Here is a 10,794-nt window from a genome sequence, read left to right as displayed (position 1 = left end):
ATTATTTGAAATGATGCTTTGAAGATTCATTTCTTTGAAGTTCAGATGTTTTATCTGAAAAGATAAACTGTTTTTCTTGTTTCACTATCATTGATGATAAAACGATGCACGATGATGAAACAGGAAGATAAAATAATGAAGTTTCACACTTGGATTAAAATCTGCAAGGTTTATTTTGATACTTTGTGAACAGTGTGTTTACCACGTGATAACTTACGTCATAAATGCTACGTCGGAAGTCAACATTTCGCTTCGAATAAAAACTTTAAACAATCATAATTTACTATATTTCTTTACCATTTTAAATGAAACATAGCGCAGTCTAGGCCGCTTACAGAGCCACGCATTCGGTCTTTTACCAGAGTTTGATTGAGGGTCTAGTTTCTTTAAACACTTCGACAAACCTTTTCACAAAACGGCGGCCTAACAGAGCACTGCCAAAACATTATTTTGGAAACAGGTTTGTCGAAGTGGTTGAGGAAACTAATCACCTTAAAAAGCCAAAGGCGGGGCACATTAAGCGGCATAGAATGCCCTTTGTTTCATTTAAAATGGTGTAGAAAAATAATTAAAGTTGTCTTTGTTTTTAGTCTTTATTCCAAGCGAAATGATGCTCTCCGATAAAGCATTTATGACGTAATTTATCACGTGGTTTACACACACTCGGGAATAACTCGTAGCCTGGCGGCTTGTCCTCAATACAACCAGTTTGAAACAATATCATAATGTGCACGGTGATACAAATAAGGAAGTGTAAGAAAAATAAATGGACAAGTTTATATTATTTACCTACAGGCAGGTTTACAATAACAAGAAACATTGGTACATTAATTACTAGTTTTCGAATGCTAAATAAATGTAGAACTATATTTTAAGCACCATTTCACTGCGATACGTGTATATAGAGTTAAATGATATTGGTCAGATAACTCTGTTATTTCAAGAACTTGTAACTGTAATCACACTCTCATCAAAATTGCTTCACCGTTAAATGATGCGATACCGTCTAAGAGTGGTCAATGAAACAACATTTTACTGGAACCCGAGTCTACTGAGGGTATAAACTAGTTAAATACAAGTATTGACTCTTGAAACTAATCGACATTTTGTCTGGTATGTAACAACAAGAAAACTAAAAAGGCTATTTTCCAACTGCAAAGAAAAATGTAAAACTATAATCTAAGCATAAAAGCGCACAATAAAAGTTGATGCATTTTTTAAATTTTAATGCACTATCGTGTTAAGCTAATTTGACTTTACAGCTATTCTAAACTTTTCCGTAACGAGTTTAAATATTTTTTTATATGGCAACGAATTGAAGATTATTCTGATCACATGACTCATTTTGTTATCGGATGATGATGATGATGATGATGATGATGATGATGATTATTATTATTATTATTATTATTATTATTATTATTATTATTATTATTATTATTATTATTATTATATTAATAATAACAATAATCAGATTACACTTTTAGAAAGATATAAACAAAGGCTTCTCAACTCACGCATTGACGTTAGCAATCCAAGATGACGGAAACCGGTCCCAAACTATGGCGATTTTTTTCATTTTTTAACATGATGTTATTGAAATGTTTTACATGTTATGAATTAAAAATACTTCCATGCGTCATTCGCGTTCAAACTCGAAAAAAATGCAGAATTCACTTTTACTTTGATGAACATATTCATGATAGAAATACTATCTAAACAGAAACATTCTAGAAGTCTAAACATTGGTGTCTGGAATTTTCTTTAAAAAACACTTCTAAATTCTGGTTATATTTTATTTACATTATAAACACAAAATGTGATTTAATAACTCACCAGCAAAACATTGTTCTCTGGTACATTTTAGTATATATGAAACCTTATCTTTAATTTTCAAATATAATTTCATATTTCATTAGATTATTACTGAATCATTGGTTGGTTTGTTGATAGTACCTATTCACAACTAATACGAAAACAATGAACTCTACATTTTTTTTATTCAATCACATTGATTACGTATGAGTCATTACAGTACAAACATCAGATTGTAATTTCAATATATATGATGATATGCGTTATTTTATTGCGATTCTTTGTAATTGACTTTCTCACCATTTCTTCCAAAGTAGATATCGATATTGTCTCCAATGGGGAACAATGTTGCAACATTGATACCACTGACTAATCCCGAAATTGGCATGTACTCATTAAGTTTTCTTGTCTTCTTTTTATTTCGTAGTGACCCCGTGGTTTTCAAAGCAGACGTGCCACGTCCGTTGCTTTTAATAGATTTTACTCTAGTAGAAGTGGAAAGTTCATTTTCTGCGGATGGTATGCTGTATGCGACGCTGACAGTTGTCTTGTTTTGTTTTTGTGGAACTATTGAAATTCCACTGGAAGGTTTGAACGTGTTTCCGTTTAATGTAAAAGCAGTGGTCGCTTTTGTTGTACCCACTTCTAGACTGGACCCAGTGTTGATAATTGTACTAATGTTCCCTTCGCTGTCTTGTTTTACAGCGTCTAAAGGACGACTCAGAATGTTTTTTGTATCAACGGGAGGAGTAGAGATTTCCTGTACAACACTGCTGAGCCTTTCTTTCGTTGAATCGTCATCATTCAGATTATGTACTTCAGTTTTATTTTTTGAGGTGATACCGGCAATGTAGTTTTCTGCACTACCGTTGGAGTTTAGCGATACAGAGATGCCTACTTTGTCAGTTAACGCTTTGAAACGAGATAAGATAGTTTCAATTGCTTTTGGTGCATTTGAATTTTGTTGGTCTTTGCTTATCGTGAAGTTAGATATGAATTCGCTACTGTGTCCTTTGGAACTTGTTGGAATCCTTGTGATTAAAGGAGCGGAATCTGATTTGTTTATTTTGTTTGCATTTTGGGTCTTTGTTGACGCCAATCGCTGTACGAGCAGCGGTCTCAATACTTGAAGTTCTGTCAGTGCATCAAGCAAGAGGTCAATGGTAAATTCTTTCATAGATTTGTCGGTGTCATTTCTCGTTAGGTTACTTATAAAAGGCATTATGAAATTAAACTCCATATCATTTGCTACTTTTGTGGGGTTCAATGGTGACTGAGTTTGAATAGCCTGATAATCGTTTGTATTCCGTGAAAAAATCGCCTCTAAATCAACATTATTAAGTAAGTTCATCGGGGTTTTAATACTTGGCAAATTTGACGATGTTGTATAATTGCCTTTGTGTATAGTTTCATCTGTGTATTGTTTAATTGCATTGCCACTTTCAGTCGATGATTGTACCGTTTTTGTGTGGCTTTCTGTTGCCATGTCTGTTGAAGAACCATTATCATGGATTGTATCGTTTGCAGTAGTTGTTTGAAGATGATAGTCTTCAGTGCTTTCATCAGTTGAATTTGTGTTATTTGTTTCATTGAAAACCATTACTATTTGTGTTGTTTGAGTAGTTTTCTCTCTTAGTCCGACACTTTCTTCGGCTGTCGTTCTTGTTGTAGAAGATGCGTTCGCGGATGGAATCCATGAGGATGTGGTTTTAGAGGAGTCGACCTTTAGTTTAGAAGTTGTACCTTTAGTGTCAATATCACTATCGAAAGATGAATTATCCGAAGTATGGTTTCCAATTATTTGTTCAATAACAGCCTGGACATCGATCAAAGTAGACTGTATTAAGTCATCCGTTTGTTGAACAGAGGACGCCTTTACTATTCCAGCAGATAAACGGGTTTGTAATGTTTGATTCATACCTTCAAGGATTTTTCTCACCGTACCAATAGTTGGTTTAATTTTTGGTGGTATTTTATTTGTGCTCTTCTCAGTGTTGGTATGAATCACCCGTGCTGTTGCGCTTGCATTTTGTCGTGTCTCCCTATCTAACACTTTTGTTGTTGGATATGTCACATTACTATATACACCTTCGTTTGCTGGTCTGGTCGTATTCATCGAGGCAACAATGTCTAAACTTTGTTCTGTTGCGTTAGAGTTGATTATCCCCGTAAGCTTATGATTTGACGTTTCGTTATCAGCAGCCATTATTGCTACGGCCAACACTGAATCCGTTTCATTCATAAAATCACTTGGCTCTGTCGCATTACTCTGAATCGACGTATTGTATGTGGTAGGCACTTCTGTCGAAGACATATGTGATGCAGACATTGTTTCTGCATTGGTTGAGGTGGTAGTTCCATTTGAAAAATAAATCTTATTGAATGTGTTTAGTAAAGAGAAAAATGTTGTTCCCTCCTCAGCTGAAACGATACCTTGTGTTATATTTGAAACAACTGCATTAGATGCATCGGTTGTTACATCTTGTCGAAGGCTATTGGGCATCGTTTTGGGACGTACGTTAACCGAGTCAAATGGGTTTTCCGTTAGCGATGTACTTTTGTCAGTAGTGATGTGTTTGCTGTGTACAGTGGTATCGACAATAGATTGTGAAGACACGTTATGTGTCGTTCTTGATTTTGGAATATATGCGGTTGAAATATCATTATAAAAATAATCTGATGTACTAAGATCCTCATAGCCATTGGTGTTTGGAAGCGATTCGGTGGTCATTCCGTTTTGATTTTCACTTTCACCGACCATTTTTCCTGCCGTTGTATTGCTTAAAGATATTTTACTATCATTCAACAAAACGGATGAAGCAGTTTCTGTATGATTAGCGTTTACAGTGTCTGAATTTGTAGGTGGTGAAGACTTTGTTCTACCAATGCTAGGGGTTGACGTGGATATACCTGTGAGGATGTTCGTCGTAAACATAGTTGTACTCGTTTGTCTACCTGCATTATCAAAACTCGTAGGTATGGATTGCATACTGGATGTTGGAAGGTCAGTTGTTTCGGAACGGGAGAATATCATTGGTTCTGTTGTCCTGAAAATAGGCCGCCTTGCAGATGCAAGTGTCTGCGAAACATTACGAGTCAATAATTGCTTATTGCCAGTTGATGTGCCAGTCGATGTGCCAGTAGATGTGCCAGTTGATGTGCCAGTAGATGTGCCAGTTGAAGTGCCAGTTGATGTGCCAGTAGATGTACCAATTGATGTGCCAGTAGATGTGCCAGTTGATGTGCTAGTTGATGTGCCAGTTGATGTAGTAGTGTCAAAGACAAGCGATTCTTCTTCCGTGGTATTAGTGGATAGGTCCAATGTTTTAAATGGAAGCGTAGAGGTACTTGTTGGTGTATCTGTGTACTCTTTGGTCACATATGATGATTGCTTCGTGAATGAGTATGTGTCAGTAGACTTTTCACGGTCATCTTTGAGTGGTTCTAGTTCCGAAGCGATTATAGATACATTCAAGGAGTTTCTTGAAATCGGCTGATGGGTAGATGGTGTTTGCTGTGCTCTGGTGTTTTCAAGTGTCACTGGTATTTGTGGTTTAGTCTCGGGGGATGTGTTGGACAAAATAGAAAATGTTGTTGATTTTGTCGATGACGTACTTGTCATAGGTATATTTATAAATGTTGTCGTCTGTGTCCCTGTTCTAACAAGTGTCACTTTAATTGACTGACTAGTGGAAGTGGGTTTGTTAGTTGTAGTAGCTGTGGACTGGTCCGATGTTGAACTAGGAATCCGAGGTTGTATAAACAAAGTTGTCTGTTCACTTGAGTGATTAAATGAATGTGAAATTGGTTGCTTAGTTTTAGTTGATTTTGTGGTAGAGGTATTACTTGTTGATTTGTTCGATGCTGTATTTGCAATCGATCGATTTGTAGATTTTGTCGCTAGTTTTCCATTACTATCAAGCAAAACCGATTTTGATTTTATGGTGGTTATGGTTGGGTCGGTAGAAGTTGTACGGTGAACTATTTTTGGTTCTGGTTCTGATGTAATAGTAGATTCATTCGAAGATTTACTTGAAATCGGCCTACTGTTTACCGTCTGCACCCATGTCTGAACACTGGTCACTGGTATTGGTTGTTTTGTGGTAGAAGGTTGGTCAGTCGTGGTCTGTGGGCGTGTGCGGCTAACGGACATCGTTGTTTTTTTCTGGGTGACTTCCGGAAGAATCGCAATATCTGCGCAGTTGTATATTTCCGGCTGGATACCACATCCCTTCGCCCAACGACCGTTTTTGCAAACCCCATAGTTGCTAGCTGAAACATACAAACCAAGGAATGTAACTAAGTATTCAAATGTTATAACAACCACATTAACTGTTTACCATGTTTAGAATTTATTTTTATGCACACAGAATATGCATTTCCGGTTAAATCGGGTATGCTGAAATTCCGTCTGCTAGATGTGTTACTAGCAACAACGCGCCACTTTTTAATTATTTAACTCGATCATGGAAAGAAAAGTATAACTCTTCAATATAGGACGATCGGGTGATCTTTATTCATAATATGAAAACAAATACTCGTTAAAATCGCGATTCTGAGATAAACTATTTGACGTTACGTTTTCTACGCATTTTTTTAACAAATTGATGTTTTAGGTATTTCCAACTAACGCGGGAGCCGTCGGGCCGGTATTTCGATTCGAATCGGAAACACATGATATACATTATTAGTCATCTGTATAGTACGTTACAGACCATGTGTTTTTGTCATGTTGTCCTGTACACACAATTACTAATAAAGTTGACCGTGCAAATCATGTTATAACATTATAGCAAACCAATTACAGTTCAATGTACTTAAATATTCAATATTGCTATTGGCACTTTATTTACACAGAAAGATGATTGACAGAAAAGACCTTTTAAGGTGCACTCTTACTCCCAAATAAGATTAACCACAATCAATACAGATGTTTTAATATATCCATATAGAGGATGAATAAATGTGGAAAACAATGGTTATTATGAAGGATACCGAATTCAACTTTAAATGATGGTGCAGAAACACGGTATTTCTACCTGATGAGACGATAGTAGATCACAGGTCTTTTAGCACTCATCGAAAATATAATAATTTTGCGTGTTCAGCTACTAAATACACAGTTACAATCAGGTTATCAGTAATTTATATTTTCCAAATTAGTGCATTATTGAGTAAGTAGCTAAAGGTTTATCACTCAAAGTTGATGTTTGCCATACATGTGTATGTATTGGTTTTGAATAAAAGTGTCACTTTAAGTAATACGGAAAGTAACACTCAACGACAAAATTTTATTTTGACGATATCATGATCTCGATTTGTTGCTCTAAACCATCCAAACTGATAAATGATATTACAAATATTGGTGTTATATATCGTTAATAACATACCACCATGCCATCTCCACTGTAGTACGCATTGGTTGCACTCTAGGTCACGTGGTATTTCCAGCTTTAGTTCTACTATCCCAGCATTCCCTTCACCAATTTCTGGGAAATAACTGCAAAACAGTATGAATACCTGGGTAAGATATTGTCTAGATTAACTGTAAGATTATTGAGTTTGAGGTTTTTAGTTTATTAGTGTAATATTAATTTGATGGCAAAAGAATCAGAAAGCCAAACAGGTAGACAGCCAAAGTAAAAATACAGAAAGAACTTAGAATTTTTTTTATAACAATCTGAACACCTCGGCTATTATTCAACATAATTATATTACCTCGTAAATAATACAGGTCGTTAAAATTAGTCTAGCACGAGGGCGCCTATATTGAAAACGTGTTGTATGTGTTTTAAACCGTCATGGATCATATTGAATAGAACACATTGCGTAAAGTATCAAGCTTTATCCAAAGCGTACTTTAAAATCAATCAAAATTATTAATTTCAGTACATTGTTGTCTTTATCGAATGTGTCCACTTAGCGTAATGGTAACTGAGTTGATCGCCGGTGGCCTGATAATATTTTTGTATATCTCTAAGCCTGTTTACGAGGTCTATCTCGAAGCTTGCCGGAGAAGACCGAGTTGAAATGTCAATACACCATTTCTTTAAGCCTGTTTACGAGGTCTATCCCGAGGCTTGCCGGAGAAGGCCGAATTGAAAAGTCAGTACACCATTTCTTTAAGCCTGTTTACGAGGTTTTTTTCCTGAGGCTTGCCGGAGAAGGCCGGCCGAGTTGAAATGTCAATTCACCATTTTTTAAGTCTAATTATGAGGTCTATCTCGAAGCTTGCCGGAGAAGACCAAGTTTAAATGTCAGAGAGCCATTTGTCATCAAATGATAAATAATATATTTAATAAGTAGCAAGTGCAATGAACCGAAATACCTGTATCCTAAAGGTTTATCGTCCGGGCTGAACACCTGCATCGGGTGTTCGTCAAGGCAAGCTCTGCTTACCCTCTTGGTAACGTCATCATTTGGACAAATATAGAACTCAAAGTATCCTCCGATAGATGACGTCACTTGGATAACAGAGTAGATGAAGCGCTGGTCGGTGGAATATTTGCGTGAGATGATACCTCGTGCGTATAATCCGCCTGCCTCGTTTGGGCGTGGAAGTTCGCTATCCCAGGAATCCCCGCAAACGCCACATCGGCCCTCGTTTTCAAACAAACGCTGTAAAGATGACATTTTATTTTGTTTAGTGCAAACTTTACTATTTTTACGCCATTGTTGCCAATGTAATTTTCCAGTCAATCTTAAGTGTTTATGAATGGAAATGGAAATGGACATTTAAAAAAAAAGTATAAACATCATTATGATTGTTATTTATTAATGATTTTTTTTATATTATCACAATACTTTATCGTAGTAATACTGCATAAAGACGGCTTATTGTATTGTTACTATGAACGTCATAAAGCTGTTTCAACGCTTTATACATATCGGCCATAGCGCTTTTATTTAGATGTTTTTGCAATAAGAATAACTGCACCAATGCTATAGCAAATGGTTAAAGATGCACTCTTACTCCCAGATAAGATTTACCATAATTAATAATATTGTTTTAATATTCCAAAAGGGGTGAATAAATGTCGAAAACAATGATTCTTATGAAGGATACCAAGTTAAATTTGAAAGAAATGAACATAAAACAAGGTATTTCTACCTAATGAGACTATAGTAGACATCTGTAAATCTTTTACTATTCACCAATCATTTAATATTTTTGCGCTTTCTGCTATTAAATGCACGGCAACAAATTTGTTCTCAGTAATGAGTATTTTCCATAAATGCATTATTTAGTAAGTTGTTAAAGGTTTCTCACTCAAAATTGATGTTTGTTATACATGTATATGTATGGATTTTGAATAGGAATGTCACTTTAAAACTACTGTTGCGGGGTAATTTACAATATATTCATTAAAGTGATCAAATAACATAAGTATGTCACTTCCATCACTGGAACGTGATGAAACAATAAATCCAATGTATATTTTTTCATAATAATTTAGTTTTAATTTGAAAAAAAATGATATAAATAAGTGTATTTGTGTGTACACTTATGCTTAGTCTTAGAGGCTACGAATAACATATTTAAGTTTCATATAATTTAAGTTTATTTCATCATTAATAAATCGTGTGGCCACTCAAAATGGGGAGACCTGACCACAATATCACGAAAATACTGAAGTCAAATCTCAATCTCAGTCTCAGTCTCAACTCTTTTTAAAATAATTACAGCATCCTATGATTCAAAATTGTAAATATTACCCTTTTTAAAATGGAATTCTCTCATTTATTATGTTGATAAAAAAGGTAAATATTATATAGAAAAATAAATTGAGAGCAAAGATTGTACTTGCGTCCAATTTATTATTTTTGAGTTTTACTCAAGTACATTTTGTGCTGTAGAAATATTTTTTTTAGAATATTGAGCAATCATGTTTATCAACATAATGCATGTGAGAATGTGCTTTTAAAAATAGTAAAACATTAGTCATTTTTGATAATGTCATACTGTAATTTGGAAAAATGAAATGAGATTAAGATTGAGATTTGACTTAAGTATTTTGTGTGTTTAGGCCAGTTCTAGTTTCTACCCAGGAAACGGATACCAGAGTGATTCATTTCAGCCTACACCTGTCTTATTTATATAGATATGTAGATCCTTCAACTCACCCAGTAACCCCCACAGTTGAGAGTATGGTCATTGTAGTTCCGGAACACATCAATTCTTCCATAGTAAGCCGGTTCACGCCACAGACTTGAGCGCTGAGGGGGAACCAACATTCGCCCATTTCCAGCCACATTGCTTATCAGCATACTCAGAGTTATCCACAACAATGCGATGTAAGCCATCGTGAAATGTTTATAATTACACATGGTGTATAATGAAATTATACATATCACTGTGTTTTAATATGCAATCGCATATCACTGTATTTGAAATAAATGTTTTATTTAATTAAACATATCGAATTGTTTAAGATAATCGATATCAAAATGAGCGCGTTAAATGTTACCTTAGAGTAATTATTTTAAATTTAACACAACATAGTATAATGCAAAACAACAAGTTCTTAAAAAATTGTCTGTCTGGGGTTATAATTCCATAGCACTTTCTGTGTTCAGCTTAGTTAAAACAATAAAAAAAATATTGCTTTGTTGTATGAATACCAATTTATAAATTTAACCATTTTTAATATTAAAAATTTATATTAATGGCACTGCTTTAAACAACAATGTTCACGCCAAAATAACTGAATTGTTTAAGAACAATAAACTATTGAGATAAACTAGATGAAACTAGTCACTATTGCCCGCAACTACTGACTCGAAACTCGTTCTTAGTTGACCAAAGCTTTTTTGTTGATCAACAAAGTCATTTTTGTAAAAAATGTCTTTGATTAGCGATCGTGTTAAAAGAGAACGTAATAAAATGTCATCGGAAGATGAAATAGCGGTTGTTAGGTTGTAACTCATCGGCGTTGATTAATTTAACGAATTGGCGTGTTGACAATGCGGTGGATAAAA

At 34.9% G+C, this 10,794-nt stretch overlaps 1 protein-coding gene across 1 annotated transcript; it reads right to left on the bottom strand.

Annotated features, from left to right (window-relative positions):
* Window positions 1-5,895: 5,895 nt before the first annotated feature.
* LOC128221884 (uncharacterized) lies at window positions 5,896-10,119 on the bottom strand. The gene is made up of 3 exons (XM_052930564.1): window positions 9,940-10,119; window positions 8,215-8,433; window positions 5,896-6,087 (listed from the first exon to the last, which is right to left on the bottom strand). The coding sequence occupies exons 1-3, from the start codon at window positions 10,117-10,119 to the stop codon at window positions 5,896-5,898; spliced, it is 591 nt and encodes a 196-aa protein (XP_052786524.1).
* Between the last annotated feature and the right edge of the window lie 675 nt (window positions 10,120-10,794).

This window comes from Mya arenaria, chromosome 1 (assembly GCF_026914265.1).
Source record: "Mya arenaria isolate MELC-2E11 chromosome 1, ASM2691426v1".
Taxonomy (NCBI): Eukaryota; Metazoa; Mollusca; class Bivalvia; order Myida; family Myidae; genus Mya; species Mya arenaria.
The sequence above is the reverse complement of the archived record's forward strand: the minus strand, read 5'-3'. Positions and strand labels throughout refer to the sequence as shown.

Bases quoted from the DNA above. Each gene is read 5' to 3' on its own strand.
- LOC128221884 (XM_052930564.1), bottom strand. From the start codon at position 10,119: ATGGCTTACATCGCATTGTTGTGGATAACTCTGAGTATGCTGATAAGC. The intron at 8,434-9,939 runs GTGAGTTGAAGG...TCATCTTTACAG, and splicing joins TCAACTGTGGGGGTTACTGG to CGTTTGTTTGAAAACGAGGG. The intron at 6,088-8,214 runs GTAAGCAGAGCT...TGTATGTTTCAG, and splicing joins ATGATGACGTTACCAAGAGG to CTAGCAACTATGGGGTTTGC.